This window comes from Phoca vitulina, unplaced genomic scaffold, assembly GCF_004348235.1.
Source record: "Phoca vitulina isolate PV1807 unplaced genomic scaffold, GSC_HSeal_1.0 scaffold48, whole genome shotgun sequence".
NCBI classification, from domain to species: Eukaryota; Metazoa; Chordata; class Mammalia; order Carnivora; family Phocidae; genus Phoca; species Phoca vitulina.
This window is the reverse complement of record NW_022589751.1, coordinates 8,666,173-8,685,199: the sequence shown is the minus strand read 5'-3', so window position 1 is coordinate 8,685,199 and position 19,027 is coordinate 8,666,173. Positions and strand designations below refer to the sequence as shown.

At 37.3% G+C, this 19,027-nt stretch overlaps 1 protein-coding gene across 4 annotated transcripts in view; it reads left to right on the top strand.

Moving 5' to 3' along the window:
• Nucleotides 1–19,027, top strand: part of LOC116649458 (RNA/RNP complex-1-interacting phosphatase-like) — a 154,062-nt gene that overhangs the window by 23,397 nt on the left and 111,638 nt on the right. For all 4 annotated transcript variants that reach the window (XR_004302683.1, XM_032432244.1, XM_032432243.1 and 1 more), the window contains exons 5-7: nt 5,421–5,481; nt 5,589–5,635; nt 6,045–6,120. Coding sequence is in view for 3 of the 4 variants with exons in the window: in XM_032432244.1 (XP_032288135.1) it covers nt 5,421–5,481; nt 5,589–5,635; nt 6,045–6,120 (184 nt within the window). In the remaining variant the exon portion in view is untranslated. The remainder of the gene's footprint in view (nt 1–5,420; nt 5,482–5,588; nt 5,636–6,044; nt 6,121–19,027) is intronic.

Here is a 19,027-nt window from a genome sequence, read left to right as displayed (position 1 = left end):
TCAGGACAGATAAAAATATAACTCAGTATTTTAAAATTGACTTAGAAATAACTTTTCTTGAAAGAATATGTAGCATAAAGTAAGGTACATCTTAGTGTTTTTGGTGTACAGTTTGGCTTCATATAGAAAAGAAAGATAAAACTTAAAGTCTTTTGGAAAACTTTTAACTCCATGAATGTATTTTGGGGAATGTCTTCCCTAAATAAACAGAAGTATATGTAAACATGTGAACAAGAATGTTCACTGATATGTTTATAATATTGAAATATTGGAAGACACCTAAAGGATCATTAACATGAAATTGATTAAATTATGGCATTTACATACACATGGAATAATAGGCAGTTGTTAAAAACCAAGTAAAAGAAAAATATTCAGTGATTTGGCAAAATGCTTGTGAGATATTTTTAAATGACAATGTCACTGTATAATTATATTTATAAATAACATGAGCAAACATATCCAAAAGGATAAACATCACAATGTTAATAGTGGCATCTGATTGTGATTTTTGTCTTCATATTTATACTTCCTATGTTTCAGGTGTTTTTTTATAATGGAAATGTATTTCATAGTTTTAAAAGGTTGCTTTAAAAAAACAAAGTGTTATCCAAGTGTTCTTAATGCTTAGTGGTCAAGGACTTACCTTTAACTCTGGTAGAGGCTTCCTCGTAGACTGGAAGACCTCAGAGGTGATCCGGCCACATGAACATCTTCACTCTAGTGATTTCCTGTTTGTCTGGGTCATAAGAGCTACTAAACTTCAAAATTCGTAAACTAGAGTGTACCTAGGATTAGTCTCAGTGGCTCGTAGATGCTACTTATGGATAGCATGGCTATAGCGTAGATTTCTCTGATGACACCTACACCCTTCAGATTTCTCATTCTCTTACTCCCACTAGATCTAATTCTCTCTGGACTCCTTCCTTTCTCTCCCTGCCTATTAGTCCTTCTGGTTTCTTTTATGTCTCTTACCCTGCCTGGCCCACTGGCTGATAAAATCAACTCTGTTTTCCCAACACTTCTAGTTTTCCTAACTTCTCTCTTCTCATTGTCCTTTCCTTGTACCCGAGCTAAGTAATTACAATAAATACCAATTTTCCTTTACTTTCCTGCATCAGTCTTCTGAATTAAGCAAATCTTTTACACCCAGAAATATAAAAAGGACAAGAAACCCATTTTGGGGGTAAATGAACAGAAAGAAAAGAATGAGGTTGGTATTGCCTACCTAGTTTCCTGGACTTAGGGAAGAATTTCAGGAGACAAGGCCTACTTCTTCTTGGGAAGTGGCTTATTTGTGATGCGTTGCTCACGGCTCCCCTTGAACCAGCTGTACAGTAAGAGCCTGAGAAGTAGAACTGATTTCAGGGTTTCAGGCTGATGGGAATGGTTACAGTGCCAGCTGCGCACAGCAGCCTTAATCTGAGCCTCCAGGTTCTACTTCTTACTGCGTCTGTCCCAACAAATCAAAAACAGCTTCATAAGCTTATTTTCCCCAAAGACTAGGCAGAGGGGAGAGGGGCTAATTGCTATTAGTTAAACTGTTTATCTTAGGAAGGCAGATTTAATGAATCTAGATACTACTGAGCAGTGTAAAGTTACATTTTAGTCTGTGGTACCAAAAGTTTGTGATGCTTTGGGTACTAGAACATTGATATGATCTTAAGTTCTTGATTTTAAAAACCAAGTGCAGAAAAAAAATCTGTAAAAAGATTTCATATATAGACTGAAAAGATACTATTAAATAACAAAAATTCAACTGAGTAAATTAAAGAGCAAATTGGCCTTATTCAATGATTCATGAAATGGGCAGCATCCCATCTAGCAAATAGAAAGGAGCTCCATCCAGAAAAGGAGAGGTTTTTAAATGCAGAGAGGAAATTATTAGCAAAGAACACATGGTTTTAGGTAAGGCCACCCTCCTATAGGGAACGCAAAGGGTCTATCAGATTATCTCCTTGTGCTGCCCAGGAAATTCCAAGTTGACTGGTGAAAAGTCACATTTCTTGGAGAAGCTGAAGCTGCACTTAGGCTAGGTATTAAATCTTGGTGGAGTTTAGCATAAGTGATTCCAGTTTGGGCCTGCTGTCTCCTTTTTAACAATACATATCCCTTTTTTGTCTTTATTCCAAAAGTTAGTCACCAGTAGATCTTTAAGAAATATTTTCTAAATTCTAATGCAAAAATACTCAACCCTAGTTTAATTCAACAGTCCTTCCCTTCTCCGCATGTTAGAGAAAATACCTCCACAGTGTTGGCTGGGTGCCACCATGGGTCAATGGTTAAGGGTTTCAGCTGGGTTCTTACTGCTGCTTGGCAGTCCTCTCCCTGTCCCCAGCCAGCTCGCTCTTCTGTTTTTGAATCTTGCCTACATCACATTCCTTCCTCAACTCAGGTGGCATATCTCCCCGATTCTCAGAGGTCCCTTTCTTACTCTCACCTGTATCCATACTCGCATAATCTTCCTTCTGCTTTCCTAGGAGTAGCAGACCAGACCCCTACCTCTCCTCCAATCCTGCCTTCTTCAGGACATTTTCTTCATTTATTCTCAACTCTGTAATACCAACATATAAACAAGCACGGGCCTCTCCTGTATCTTAAAATCATCCTCTCTTCTCCATCTTGCAACTTTAATTCTTTCTTTCGTTCTCTGTTTCCTTCCTTTGCTGATTACACTTTTAGAAGAGTTGTCCCCACTCATTGTGTCCATTCCATTACTGTTCACTAAAGAGATTTTTATTGACCACCCATAATCTGATTTCTACAGCTCTCTAATTGTAGTTCAATTGGAAGATTGTAGAAATTCAAAGAATAGTTTTCCATCCCTATCTTGCTTCAATCTCTGTAAGCTTAACTTCTGCTGTTCATTCCTTCCTTAAAATTTTCCTTTTGGCTTCTATGATATTGTTTTCCTCATTTTTTTTCCTACCTAAGTGTTTTTCAGTTTTCTAACTAATAATTTCCTTTTTCAAGTTTTCTTTTCTTTGCTAATAATCCACCTCCCCCCCCCACCCCCCGCTTCCTCTCTGCCTTTTGTTCTACTCAAATCCTTGATGCCTACTGTTCTTAAGAATCTGTCCTGCTTTTGGCAACTGCAAAGCTGGGGAGATCCTGGACGTCAGATCTCATTGTCCTCCCAGTCCTTCCACTCCTTCCCCAATCCCCTCAATAAAATGGTTTGTTAAAAAAAAAGAAGTCTTTCACTTCACTTTTCCTCATCTTTTCCTATTTTCAACTTTGGCCCCCTAAATCTGTATCTCTAGCACAGACCTTTCTCCTGAGCTCCATGTCACTGTTCACATGTACCTTGTATCCACCAAGGGGTTCATCTGGCACCAATAAACTGAACACGTCAAAACTGAACTCTTAATCTTCCTTCTTCTGCCCCTACCTCCCCACATCTACTCTCACCCTCTCTGATCTGGGTTATTATGATGGCCTCCTGCATAGATTTCTTGCCTCTCCTCCCACTGGTCATGCCTCCAGACGTCCATGAATTTATCTTTCTAAAATGCACATCTGGGGCACCTGGGTGGCTCAGTCGGTTAAGTGACTGCCTTCAGCTCAGGTCATGATCTCGGGGTCCTGCGATCGAGCCCCACGTGGGTCTCCCTGCTCAGCGGGCAGCCTGCTTCTCCCTCTCCCTCTGCAGCTTCCTCTCCTTGTGCTTTCTCTCTCTCTCTCTCAAATGAATAAATAAAAATAAAATAAAAGTAAAATGCACATCTGATTAGGTCATTTTCTTGCTTAAAATCCTTCAGTGGTATCCCATCTAATAAGCACCACATTCCTTAACATGATGCTTCATGACCTGATTCTTGGCTTCCTTTCTAAAAACCTCTTTTTTATATAAGTTTATTGTTTTTTGTAATCTCTGCACCCAACATGGTGCTCAAACTCATGACTCTGAGATCATAAGTTGCACAGTCTTCTGACTGAGCCAGTCAGTGCCCCTCTAAAAACCTCCTACATTTTTTTCACATGTTTCACATGTCTATTTCCCACACAAGTGCTATCCTCCTAGCATTTGCACACTCAACTCTCTTGAAATGTTTTCCCATCTTGTTTTTGATGAACTTCCTCTCATTTCTCAAGATTATCTCAGTGTTTCTTTCAAACTACTCTGAAACCTCCTCTGCCCCAATGTAAACTTAAGGGCTCTTTCTTATGTACTCTCATAACACATTGGTGTGCATTCATCATGTATTATGATAAATGCTTTGTTTACTTATGGCTCTTCCCCTACTAGACTCTGAACTCTGAGGTGCCAGATAGATTCAGCTGGAATTACCTCAGCTATCATTGCTCAAATGAAAACCTCACCCTTGTGTGTGTGTGTGTGTGTGTGTGTGTAAAGCCATATGGAGATATTTGAAAAAAATATGTACATATCAGGAAAAGTGTTTCAGATAGCAATCATTCTTCTAATATAAAAAGGCCATAAATTAGTTCTATTATTTACAAAAATGAATTCCATTTCATTCAAACTACAAAATAATGAAAACGGGTTTCTAAAATCTCTTATTGTAACTGATTCTAAATATGTTCACCCAGAAATTTATGGTATTTGAAAATAATTTAAAGACTTGGAAATGTGGCTTTTAACTCAGTGTCAGTTGAAAACAATGTCCTAACAAACACTAAATGAATGCTTCCTGAATCTTCCTTCACACATGGTCCTGAAGAGAGGTGGCAAATCAGCTCTTTTGAGAAGTTCTGGTGATTGACAGGATAGGAAAGGTGAATGTAAGGTAAATACAAGTGAAGAAAAAAACATCTAGAGCATGAATCTTACTGAAAAATTTCCTCAGAATTGATACCCAATTTGAATATGACTCTCAAAATCCATCTTCTCTAGGGAAGTACTCAATCTTTAACCTCACAGTAGGGAAACTCTTTAAGATAGGTCATTTCCACCATGCAGAAAAATGTTCCTGGCCCATCCACACAGGTCAGTAGATTCATCTTACTTTTAATTCTTCAACTGTGGTTTCAAATAATGTGCCTTACAGTAGAAATGGTGTCATAGGTATTTCTATTAATCAGAAAGTCTTAGTACATTTCATTGAATGCAGAGGCAATTAATTAAGATCAAAGAAGTAAGTTTAAAATTATTTCTTTCTGAATAATGTTTAAAACATTATTCATGATCATGTTATAAACTTTGTCCTTCATTTGATTATCCTTAAAAATTCACCTTTTAATATGACAGGGTCAACACGGAAAGCCTGTGTCTTTCCTGAATCTTTCATAGTGTCCCTTTAACATAGTAGATTTAAATTTAATGACTAAGAATCCTACTAGTGGTAGAATTTTTATTTAAAATTATATTATAAATTGTTTATAAAACATGTTATTTTATTATGCTTTTCTCATCTTAATTTTTTTCATACTTTTTAATGTTTCTTTACATTTTATAGATAAACTCATTGGAGTTCATTGTACCAATGGAATTAACAGAACAGGATACCTGATATGTAGGTAAGAATGATATAGGCGCTAAATTTTCAAGTCTGTCTTCTTGAGAAGAAGATTTTAAAATTTAGGCTTACTTATCCTGTAAAATTAAAATGATATTTTTAATTCAGGTACCTTATCGATGTTGAAGGCTGGGATCCAGATACAGCAATTCAAGGTATTTTTAGAAAGTTCAGCTAAAAGCGAGGACCAATGTTATGAAAATGTCTAGTGCCATGTAAATGAATATGGATTAAAATATGGATAATAATGATTTTTTCTTTTTTATTCTAGTTACTGCCTTTCCGTTAATACCTTTTCAACTTAATACATTTTAACTAGATTTTTCGTATAGCTATTTACTCAAAAAAAAAAAAGAAAAGAAAACATGGGAACATTAAAAATTAAGGTAGTAATGTTTTTATATTAAAATATCTATACATTTTTAGGATCTCATCACTGCTACCATAATAAATCATTTTATTACATAATCTGTTAGTTGGTGAGCAAAATCCAAGGATCTTGTCAAAAAATTTATCTCATTAATTTTATTTGATCAACATTAATCCTTCATTGATTATTCTTAGCTTTTGGTGAGGCCCGTGGTCATCGAATAGATGGATGTGTGTACTTAAAGGATCTCAAAACTCGACCCATGAGAAGGTAAATTTTAAACTGGACTGTGAGTTGTATCTTATCCAAGGATCTTATTCCTTTAGTAGATTTCTTTCTTATCCTTTGCAGGTTTCTTAAATTAAAACCTTTGTTACACTCTCATTGTTAAATATAAAAACCAAAAGAAAACTAATATGCATATCATTAGGACACTCTGCTGGCCATAACTGATTTTTGTGTTAAATATATTCAGAAGTTTTAGGAAATTATCCTAAAGAATGTTAATCATAGTTAAAATCTACCATTGTTACCCTGTCAAAAAATTCAGACTTTGTCATCTCCTAAATTGAGCATCATAGGGCATGGAAGAAATTATTTTGAACTGGAAAAGCTTTAAGTATACAGGTATTACCAGTCAGTCACCTTTACCATATCAGAGGAGCCTTGAGATGCCTCTCCTAAAATGGTAGTCTTTGACTTGGCGATATAGTAGATATAACTGGAGAATGTTTTAAAAAGACAGATTCCTAGGGCCCACCATTTAAGCTACTAATTTAATAGGTTTAGTGTGGTGTTTAGGGAGAGAAGTGTCAGGAATTTGATTTTTAAAAGATTCTCATGAATGGGAGCCAATGTGCTAGACCATATACATTGACTAAGTAATTCATGGACTGCGAACCTTAGTAAACTGAAAAATGTACCCTTTAGTAAGTAAATGATTTGACTTCCTTGATAGAACTCTTGATCATCATCTATTATAATAGTTTGAGATTGCCTTTTAGAAATAGCAGCTCAGGGGCACCTGGGTCTGACTCTTGGTTTCAGCTGAGGTCGTGATCTCAGGGTCGTGAGTTGAGGCCCACATGGGGCTCTGTGCTGAGTGTGGAGTCTGCTAAAGTTTCTCTCTCCCTCTTCCTCTGCCCCTCCCTGCCTCACGCGTGCTCACGCTCTCACTCTCTCTCTCAAATAAATAAAGGAATCTTAGAAAAAATAGAAATAGCACAGTTTATTTTAATAGTAAATAGATAAAAGATGCATTTGCTTCTTGAGGTCTATACTGATTCATGGTACTAAGACTATGTATCATCACAGAGGAACATATTTTTCTTTGGTAAGAAATCCTTTGCCCACTTTAAAAACTACCTCAAGCAGGACACCTGGGTGGCTCAGTCGATAAGCGTCTGACTCTTGATCTCAGCTCAGGTCTTGATCAGGGTCGTGAGTTGAGGCCCCACATTGGGCAGAGCCTACTTAAACAGACAGACAAAAAAACCCACATCAAGCAGGGGCACCTGAGTGGCTCAGCTGGTTAAGTGTCTGCCTTTGGCTCAGGTCATGATCTTGGGGTCCTGGGATCGAGCCCTGAATCAGGCTCCCTGCTCAGCGGGGAGTCTGCTTCTCTCTCTTCCTCTGCCCCTTCCGCCCCTGCTCATGCTCTCTCTGTCTCTGTCTCTCTTTCTCTCAAATAAATAAATCTTAAAAAAAACTACACCAAGCAAGTTACCTAGACAAAAAATTTAAGATGGGCCAGGATACAACTTGCTTGTTTATTCACTTTGAGAGTGAAATTTAGTAATTCAACAAATATTCATCGAATATCTGATATATTCTAGGCACCATTCTGGATGCTGGGGACATAGCAGCGAACAGAACAGAGTAAAATATAGAGCTTATATTCTAGTTGGAGGCAAACAATAAACAATTTAAATAAGTAAAATATGTAGCTTGTGATTCAGTGTTCATTACTATGGAAGAAAGTAAACCTGGAAAAGGGAATGGAGGATGTCAAGGTGATGGTGGGGAAGGTTGAGATTTAGAAGGATCACCAAGGAAGGCCTCACTAAAAAGGTGACATGTGACTAAAGCCCTGAAGGGAGAAAGGGAGCAATCCCTATGATTAGGTTTGACTTTTGACCCTACCCAGCGTGGACCCCGTTGTCAGCCATCTTCAATGTCCTTACCAGGACCCTAGATTTGTTCATTCCATTGACTTTCCATTTGGCCAGTATGGTAATTCCCAATTTGGGGAATTTTCAACAGCTTCCCTTCCTGAGCTGATAAGTATCATAGTCAAACTATATTAAGTTTAGCTATAAATTAAAATTATGTAATACTCCTTTACTGCTGATGTTTGTTAAACTAGACAGATTAAAGAAAAGTAAGTGGAGAGAAAATGCAAAGGTAAGAAAATGGGCAGTTAGAGACCACTTGCTAAAGAAATTTGGCAAGAAATGGAAAGAGGATAAACATCCATAGGAAACTGTAGGATCTATTTGCTCATTACTATGACCATACAACAAATGTGAGTGATACTCTGACTAACCATTCCAGAATTTAAGCAATAATATAATATCTGCTATTCTGTGCTTTAAAGTCCTTTGCAGATTGTCTGCAAATACGAGACTAAGCAACATTGCCATCTTATAAAAACAACCAACTGACTGTGACCTACTTCCCCAGAGCCTTGGCCCTTAAGATCCTAGGATAACGTATGTAAATTTAAGCCAGAGACTACTGGTTGCAAAAAACAAGAGATGTAAAGCTGTGCCCAGACTGAACCGATGCAAGAGGAAGTTACTTTTGGAAAGACTTTGTAAATTCTAAATTTGAAATAAAGACCCAAAGTCCCTTCCTATTTGTAGTTCCATCCCTCTCCTTAACCCAGCACTATAACTGTTCACATCCATATAAGGAGAAAGCAGTGTGGATTAGAGAGAATTTTTTTGGAGAGAATTTGCTGCCACCTTTACCTTTTTCCTGAAAATTCTTTGATCTGATCGTGATTTGTAAGACTCTTGAAATTCATGTACCAAATAGGGAAAGTAGACATTATTTACTTATATCCTTGTCTTTAGAGACTAACTAAATTCAGAGTCTGAAGGTAATTTCTTATAAAATTCCTATGAATAAATTCAGAGTCTGAAGATATTTCTTTTTTTTTTTTTTTTTTTTTTTAAGATTTTATTTATTTATCTGATAGAGAGACACCGAGAGAGGGAACACAAGCAGGGGGAGTTGGAGAGGCAGAAGCAGGCTTCCCGCTGAGCAGGGAGCCCAATGCAGGGCTCCATCTGAGCAGAAGGCAGATGCTTAACGACTGAGCCACCCAGGTGCCCCTGAAGATACTTCTTATGAATGAAGATGAAAACAAAATCTGAAAGTTTTCTGCTTCCCTTTGAGCTAATTGCTAATTCTTTTTAAAAAATAGTCTCATTATGATTAGTCACTCGTAAAAAGAAGGTATCTCTTGTTCAACTTCTTTTAACTATCCAGAATTCAGCTGGCTCACAGAAAATTCTACCTACTACCCTCCCAAAGGATTGTATTTATTGAGAACTTTAGACTTGGAGAAAGTAAGAACTTTCTTCCAAAGCTTTAGTAAAGTTTTTGTAGCCAACTAGATTACAGCTAAATACCTCCCTGTTGTGGGTGTGAGTGCTCACTTGATGTTTTTCTCATTAGATTCACAAACACCTAATCATTGTCTACTCCACCCTTCAAAGCTTAAGCTTTGAATACTTCAGAAACTCTTCACAGGGCATCATGACTATGGGCTTATTATTTTTTCTTGCCTTTTCCATTTGGGTCTTTGCTTCAGTGTGAACCTGGCTTGGCCCTAAAGATTGTACATTCTGTAAAGGGCAGCAAACTGTTTCTTAAAGAGCCAGATAGTAAATACTGTAGGCTTGCAGGCCATGTCGTCTCTGTTACATATCTGCCACGGTAGCCTTAAAACAGCCATAGACAACATAAACAAATAGGCTGTGTTCCAGTAAAACCTGTTTACAAAAACAAATTGCTTAGCTTCCTAACCCCTGTTCTAAACTGTTCCCATTTGCTGTGGGTTAATTTTATTTCCTTCCCTTGGTGCTGGAATAAAATACATCTGCACTTTGTCTTGTTATAACATGAAGAATATGCTATACTGTCACTTTCTCCAGGTTACTCTCCTGGTATCTACCTGAACCTTCTAGATGTCTTAAATACCTGGCTCACATTATCTTTTTTTTTTTTTTTTTGAGTTGAGATTCGTAAAACATGAAGTTAACCAGTTTAAAGTGAATGATTGCATGGTGTTTAGTACTTTTACAGTGTTGTGTGACCACCACCTTTATTGAATGAAAAACATCTTCATCACCCCAAAAGAAACCCCATATCCATAAAGCATCTGCTTACCATTAACCCCTTTCCCCAACTCCTGACAGCTACTGATCTGTGTTCTGTCTCTATGGGTTTACCTATTGATAATTCCTGTAAATGGAGTCATACAATAGACTGGCTTCTTTCACTTAGCATCATGTTTTTAAGATTCATCTATGTATAGCATATATCGGTACTTCATTTCTTGTTATGGCTGAGTAATGTTCCATTGTATATGTACTACAATCTGTTTATTCATCTGTTGATGGACATTTGGGCTGTTTCCACCTTTTAAACCTCACTTTTTATTTATTTTTTTGTGATAATTATTTTTTTGTTTAAATTCAATTAATTAACATATAATGTATTATTAGTTTTAGAGGTAGAGGTCAGTGATCCATCAGTCTTATATAATACCCAGTGCTCATTACATCACGTGCCCTCCTAAATGTCCATCACCCAGTTTACCCCATCTGTTTCCACCTTTTTGCTATTGTGAATAGTGCTACTATGAATATATGTGTATATGTATTTATTTGAGTACCTGTCTTCAATTTTTGGATTAATGGGTATGAGAGACCAGTGATTCTCAAATATGGCTATTTGGGGGTTACTTGAGGGCTTGTTAGATGTAGACTTCTTTAGCTCACCTATATCTGGTGGTGAATCAGAATGTCTGAAGAAGGACCTAGGAATTTTTTATGTTTTTTTAATGCATTCAGAATGATTTCTGTTGCCAATAGGTCACATTTGAGAATCACTATAATAACAAGCTTAGGTTTCAGAATTGAAATTAATAGGCCAAATTGCTGAGCTAAAACCAATATGATGAGATTTATGGAGAAAGAGGTATAATCCTACAATTGTTGATTTTTTTTAAATTGCACTGACAAGATGTGGAGGCCTTAGTAGTTCAGATGATAAAAAGAGGAATTTTACTTGATGTAGTATGATGCAGCTGATTAAAAAGCCAATGTACTTTAAAGGTTGGCATTTAACGTTTCAGATTGAGGTCAAAGGAGATAGTAGTTTTACTATACATATGGTTCTGCCTCATTTCAAGTTTTGAGTTCAGTTCTATAGATCACAATTTTAAATCACTGAGAAACCAAAGGTGAGTGATAACCGAGTCTCAGCTCTCCTGTAACATAGCACTGGGCAGTTAAGTTCTCTCAGCACTTTGGTTTTTGACCTCCACAAAGAGAGAAATTAGTAATAGATTTTTCAGGTGCCCTTCGGCTCCCAAATGCAATGAACAAAATTTTCATTGACCCTGGTTATTGCTTTTATAGAAATGAATTCCCAGCGTACAAGAAGGGAGTGTGGGAAGTGTTAAATGGGACATAAACACATCAGGTGTTTGTTTTTTGAAGCACACAGGTAGAGATGTAGCTCCAGAGCCTAAAATTAGAGCCAAAGGCAGCAAGACTTTAACAATTTATAAAATTCAATATTTATATAATATTTTTCCAACTTTATTGAGCAATACTTTTCAAATACTTGTATATATTTAAAGTGTACAGCATAGTGATTTGATGTATGTATATATTGTGGAATGATTACTAAGAACAAAACAACACATCCACCACCTCACTTAACTCTTTTTTTGTGGTAAGAATGCTTAAGATCTACTCTCAGCATCTTTTAAGTTTACAATACCATATTGTTAACTATATTCATCATGCTTTACATTAAATCTTGGAACTTATGCTTCTTATAACTGACAGTTTGTACCCTTTGAACTGCGTTTTCCCTATTTCCTCTGCCACTATCTCCCCTGGCAACCACAATTCTATTCTTTGAAATGAGCTGGGGTTTTTTGTTTTTTGGGTTATTTTTAGATTCCACAGAAAGTGTTTGTCTTTCTCTGTTTGGCTTATTTCAGTTGGCATAATGCCCTTCAGATTCATCCATGTTGTTGCAAATAGCAAGATTTCTTTCTTATGGCTAATATTCCTGTGTGTGTGTGTTTGCCAGCTTTTCTTTATATTCATACATTGAAAGACTTTTAGATCGTTTTCATATCTTGGCTATTGTGAATAATGCTGCAGTGAACATGGGGTGCAGAGATCTCTTCAAAATGATGATCTCAATTCCTTTGGATAAATACCAAGGAGTAGGATTGCTGGATTAGATGGTAGTTCTATTTTTAATTATTCCAGGAACCACAACCCTGTTTTCCGTAATGGTTGTACCAATTTACATTCCCACCATAGTGCACAAACAACTACATAGATAAGGTTTGCTGGGGTTCTGCTGCTCTCCTTTTCCCTCGTGGGGTGAAATCCTTCCAAAGGGATCCCTCCTGGCACCGAGCTCCTCTGAAATGGGGGATGGGGTGATGCAGGTAAAATGCTTTCTAGGCTTTTCTATGTGGCCATCCTTGGTTTTCTGAGCTCCACAAGGTTTCTCCTGCTTCCTCAGTGTAGTCCAGAGCTTTCTCAGGCCATTTTTATCAGTTTGTAGTCAGTTATTGTTTTGTTGTTTTGGGGAGAGATGACCATTGGCACCTCCTAGCCCTCCATCTTGCTGACATAACACCTCTATACAATATTAATTTTAAGGGATGAAAGACTGTTTCCAGCTTAGATGTTTATAATACAATTTCTATGTGTGCTATTATAAAGGGATTTTTATGTAAAACTGGACATAGTAGTCACCATACTTAAATCCAGTATTTACTTTTGCCAAGTATTTCTTACTGAACTATTTATATTTAAGAATTTATAAGAGGGGTGCCTGGGTGGCTCAGTAGGTTAGGCATTGTACACTAAGAGTTTAATTGTGCTTCTGATTATTGAAAGATAAAAGTAGGGGCGCCTGGGTGGCTCAGTTAGCTAAGTGTCTGCCTTCAGCTCAGGTCATGATCCCAGGGTCCAGGGTTCGAGCCCTGCATCAGGCCCCCCTGCTCAGTGGGGAGCCTGCTTCTCCCTCTGCCTCTCCCCCTGCTTGTGCTCTTTCTCTGTCAAATAAATAAATAAAATCTTTTTTAAAAATTTAAAAAAGATAAAAGTAAAACAAAAGGCTATTAAAAAAGAGGAAATTTTCTTAGCCAATTCGTAAAGTAGGAGAGTTCTTAGACTCAAGATTTCAGAGCAGGAAAAAAATGATAGCACCAGACTTTCTGTTTTCAGCCATGATAGAGTAACAGGAACCAGATTTACTCTCCCACCTAACTAACAGTTAAATAACTAAACAACTTAAAAAGCAGAGAAAATATATGAAAAGACAATTTTTAAGAAGTTGGATATCAGGCATAAAAGACAGTTATCTCTGAGAAATGGCAAACCATGGACATAGATGACCTAGGATTGCTCCAGGTTACTGCCTTAGAGTTTCCAGGCCATGGCACAGGAAAGGGGGAGTCATGGCAGAGCCAGATGGATACCCTAAGTTAAGGAGACAGAATGATCAGAGAGACCAATGCAGCTATGCTGGAGAGCAGAGAGCTGCACAGAGAGAGAATTCTCTAGATCAGCAGAGAGGTGCCTGCATATAAGGAAACTACCTGAGGCCAGGGTAAGAACTATTGGAAGATTAGAGGGAATGGTTTTCACACAGAGTCAGGAGTAGTGCTTTTTCCCACCAGCCAGATTGGAAAATGGCCTAGTTGATAGAATACAGGTTACTAGTCAAAAGGGTCTTGTCTCACTGATGGGGAATAATTAGCCCTAGACTGAACACTACTCTTAGTTTATCTAATAATTCTTTTTTTTTAAAGATTTTTTATTTATTTATTTGAGAGAGAGAGAATGAGAGAGAGAGCACATGAGAGGGGGAGGGTCAGAGGGAGAAGCAGACTCCCTGCCGAGCAGGGAGCCCGATGCGGGACTTGATCCAGGGACTCCAGGATCATGACCTGAGCCGAAGGCAGTCGCTTAACCAACTGAGCCACTCAGGCGCCCCGTCTAATAATTCTTAAAAGCAACATGTAAAAGGATCAAATTATTTCCAAGTAATTTATCTGCCTCCTAAAACAAAGCTCAAGAATATTTGTATCAAGGGGCGCCTGGGTGGCTCAGTCATTAAGCGTCTGCCTTCGGCTCAGGTCATGATCTCAGGGTCCTGGGATCGAGCCCCGCATGGGGCTCTCTGCTCAGCAGGGAGCCTGCTTCTCCCTCTCTCACTCCTCCTGCTTGTGTTCCCTCTCCCACTGTGTCTCTCTCTGTCAAATAAATAAAATCTTTAAAAAAAAAAAAAGAATATTTGTATCAATGCCAAAATATACAGCACCATGAATTTGGGTTATTTTTCTCCTAATTTTTCTCAGTTCCTGTTGTGAAATGCGGGAGGTTGCAGAGTATAATGAAAAAAATATTAGATTGAAAGTTAGGAGAGCTGAGTTCTTGTCTAGTTCTGCCACTAACTTGTCATGTGACCTTGGTCAAGTCTTCCTTTTTCCTGGCAGTTACTTCGGGGGTAAACTGAAGGATTTGGATCAAACTCTGAAGCTCCCTTAAATGCTTAAATTCTGTTGTCTTCAGGCCTTCTATATTTGCTTTTTTTTTTGTGGTGAGAACATCTAAGATCTACTCTCTTAGCAACTTTCAAGTAGTATATAGGATTGTTAACTATAGTCATATTACTGTGCATTGGATCTCCAGAACTTCTTCATTATATAAGTTTGTACCCTCTGACCCACATCTCCCCATCTACCCACTCCACTACCCAGCTGCTGGCAATGACCATTATACTGTCTTTCTATGAATTAGACTTTTTTAGATTCCACATATAAGTGAGATCATACACGTCTTTGTCTGACTTATTTCACTAGTATAATGCCCTTAAGATCTGTTTTGCCACAAATGACAGGATCATGCTTAACTTTTTAAGAAACTGCTCAACTGTTTTCCCAAATAAGGATTCCTGTTACTCTACTTTCTTGCCAGTACTTACTGTCTATCTTTTTTATTTATTGTTTTAGTGGGTGTGAAATGGTATCTCATTGTGGTTTTAATTTACATTTCCTTTTTTTTTTTTTAAAGATTTTATTTATTTATTTGACAGAGAGAAAGAGAGAGCACAAGCAGGGAGCGTAGGAGAGGGAGAAGCAGTCCCCCGCTGAGTAGGCAGCCCGACACGGGACTCCGATCCCAGGACCTCAGGATCATAACCTGAGCCGAAGGCAGACACTTAACTCACTAAGCCACCCAGGCGCCCCTAATTTACATTTCCCAATGATTAATAGACATAATACATTTTGTGTTCCTAAATTAAGAGTGGCTTTCTGTTTGTTTTACCTCATTCAGATTGCTTTCGTATGATAGGGTTTATGATTATCAGCAATAGAGTCTAATTGTCACTCTCATATATGACTTACTACCCCCTTCTCTTTTTAATAGTCTCTACCTCATTCTTAGAAAAAAAGTTTCCTTTTTTTTTAAACTTCCATCTTTACAGAATATGATTCCTCTAACTGTAGGATCTCATTGTCACCGTCCCTTTCCCCTCTCATATCTTAAACCTCCCTTGCCACTTTTCTCTTGCTTTCAAACATACTAGATTGAGTGCAGTCCCTATTAAAATTTCAATGGCATTTTTCACAGAAATAGAAAAAAATAATCTTAAAACTTATATGGCACCATAAAAGACCTCAAATAGTCAAAGCAGTCCTGCGAAAGAAGAATAAAGTCAGAGTCACTGCACTTCCTGATTTCAAATTGTATTACAAAGCTACTGTAATTAAAGCAATATGGTGCTGGCATAAAGGCAAACATATAGACCAATGGAACAGAATAGAGAGCGCAGAAACTCCTGCATATACAGTGAACTAATTTTTGACAAGGGTGTCAAGAATACACAATGAGGAAAGGATAGTCTCTTTAATAAACAATGCTGGGAAAATGGGTATCCACATGCAAAAGAATGAAAGTAGACCCCTGTCTTACACCACTCACAAAAATAAACTCAAAATAGATTGAAGACTTAAATATAAGTCACTAAATCATAAAATTCCTAGAAGAAAACATAGGGGAAAAGCTCCTTGACATTAGTCTTGGCAGTGATTTCTTTGATAAGGCACCAAGAGCTCAGGCAGCAAAAGCAAAAATAAACAAGTGGGACTATATCAAACTAAAAAGCTTCTGCACAGTAAAGGAAATAATAAATTGAAAAGGCAATTTAAGAATAGGAGAAAATATTTGCAAACTCAGTAGCAAAAAAAAAAATCTTTAATGGGCAAAGGACCTGAATAGACATTTCTCTAAAGAAGACACATAAATGGGCCATTAGGTATATGAAAAGATGCTTGATGTCAATAATCATCAGAGAAATGCAAATTAAACAACAATTAGATATTACCTCACATCTGTTAGGATGGCCATTATTAAAAAAAAAAAACTCAGGATATGGAGAAAAGGGAACCCTTGTACACTGTTGGTTAGAATGTAAATGGGCACAATCATTATGGAAAACAGTATGGAAGTTCCTCAAAAAATTAAGAATGGGGTTGCTTGGCTGCCTCAGTTGGTAGAGCATGCAACTCTTGATCTCAGGAGTTATGAGTTTGAGCCCCACATCGGGCACACAGATTACTTTAAAAAATTAAAAATAGAACTACCCATATGACCCAGCAATCCCACCTCTGGGTATTGAAAATCAGGAATTGAAATCAGGATCTGGAAGAGGTACCTGCACTCCTATGTTCACTGAAGCATTATTCCCAATAGCTCAGATATGGAAACAACCTAAATGTCCATCAACAGATTAATAGACAAAGAAAATGCAGTACATACACACAGTAGAATATTATTCAGCCTTAAAAAAAAATCTGCCATTCACGGTAACATAGATGGACCCCATGGAGCACATTATGTTAAGTGAAATAAGCCAGACACACAAAGACAAATGCTGTTGGTCTCACTTAAATGTGTAATCTAAAATAGACTCATAGAAGCGGGGCGTAGAATGGTCATCAGGGACTGAGTTGGGGGCAGGGGAATAGGGAGTTGTCAGTCAAGGGGTACAAAGTTTCAGTTAGGTAAGATGAGTAATTTCTAGAGATCTATCATATGGCATAGTGACTATAGATAACCATAACGTACTGTATACTTGAAATTCTTAACACACGCGCGTACACACATGTGAAAGTGATGCATGTGTTAATTGCCTAAATTATAACAATTATTTCACAGTGTATATGTATATCAAATCATCACATTTTAGGGGCGCCTGGGTGGCTCAGTCGTTAAGCGTCTGCCTTCGGCTCAGGTTGTGATCCCAGGGTCCTGGGATCGAGCCCCTCATCGGGCTCCCTGCTTGGTGGGAAGCCTGCTTCTCCCTCTCCCACTCCCCCTGCTTGTGTTCCCTCTCTCGCTGTGTCTCTCTGTCAAATAAATAAATCTTTAAAAAAAAAAAAAATCATCACATTTTATACCTTAGGTATACAGAATTTTAAAAATACCTAGAAGTGTTCTATTGTTTTCTCCATCTTGTACAAACTACCATTCTATTCTCTTGATCCATTATCCAATTTTTAAAAACACTTGTCTGGGATCACTGCCTCCATTTCTGTACCTTCTTATTCTCTGCTTAAATGTATCCAGTTTGTTTTTACTACTTAATTAAAATCTCCTTCTCAGAGATCAACAACAACCTAGCCACCTCCTACCAGCTTTTCTCTGCAACATCTGGCATCATTAACCACTCTCTACATATACTTTAAATGTTTTATTTTGGAAAAAATACTAAGTTTGCCTCTTAATATTCTCATAGCTCCATTCACCTTAGTTGTCTCCTCTTCTTCTTCCTATTGTAGATGTTTGATAAGACTGTCTTTTGTCTTTGGCTTTTATTCCTGTACTCCATTTTCTTGTCATTTCAGCTCTTATTTTTACCATATGACCCCCAAATCTTTCTCACACTTGAACTTCATACAAAATCTCACCCTTATGTAGGGAACATTTTCTTTTCAAATCATAGGTATTTGGGAAAGTTTATATAATAGCTTATAAAAAGAATGGCTTTTATATTTGTTTTTTAAAGATGACATCTGTTTTATAATGCACTAAAGCATTATCTTCTTTCAGAGTTTAAGAGGCTAAATAAAATTTAACCAAAAACTGAATTTGGCCTGAGAGCTAGGGATTTCCTTCTTAGTATTTATTCAAGTACTCTGGGAGGAAAATTTACTGGTTATTCATTTCTTATTTCTTACAGGAGCTATTCAATTAAGTTTTCTCTCTTGTGCTTTTCTTCCATTTGAAATCTTTTCCTGGTGCTTTTTATAGGCTTTACCTGAAGAAATGTTATTCCCAATAGATAATGTATGTACCATAACAACGCTAGCATCCTTTTTACTAGAATTCAGAAAAATAATTTTTGAACTCAATATTAATATTCTCCTAAGGTAGTGATTGTCATTTATAGACACTAAGATATAACTCTTCTTGCCGTCTTCTCTGGCCTTTATCTCTGAGAAGATTGCCTTTATAGCATGTTCAGATGTCATTTTTCTACTTTTTGAAACTAAACAACATTGTAACAGTACAAAAATCTTAAGTGTCTTTTAGCATAAATTCAGTGAGGTATTCCTAAAGAATACCTCCCATTTAATTTTATCTTCTCCAGTAAAGATACAGTATTCATTCAACATCTCTGATATACTGCTCAGGAATTCTGTTAAGCATTTCTATATGCCAGGCATAGTGCTAAACAGCTGTAGAGGCTGGGAAGAGCAGTGAGTAAAGCCCTCATATATAACAAAGGGTTAGGTGTTACGATACAGAACACACTACCCATCCTTTTCCATTCCACAAGTATTTATGGAGTACCTACTGTGTCCTAGCACTCTGCTTGGCTCTGAGAAGTCAACAGT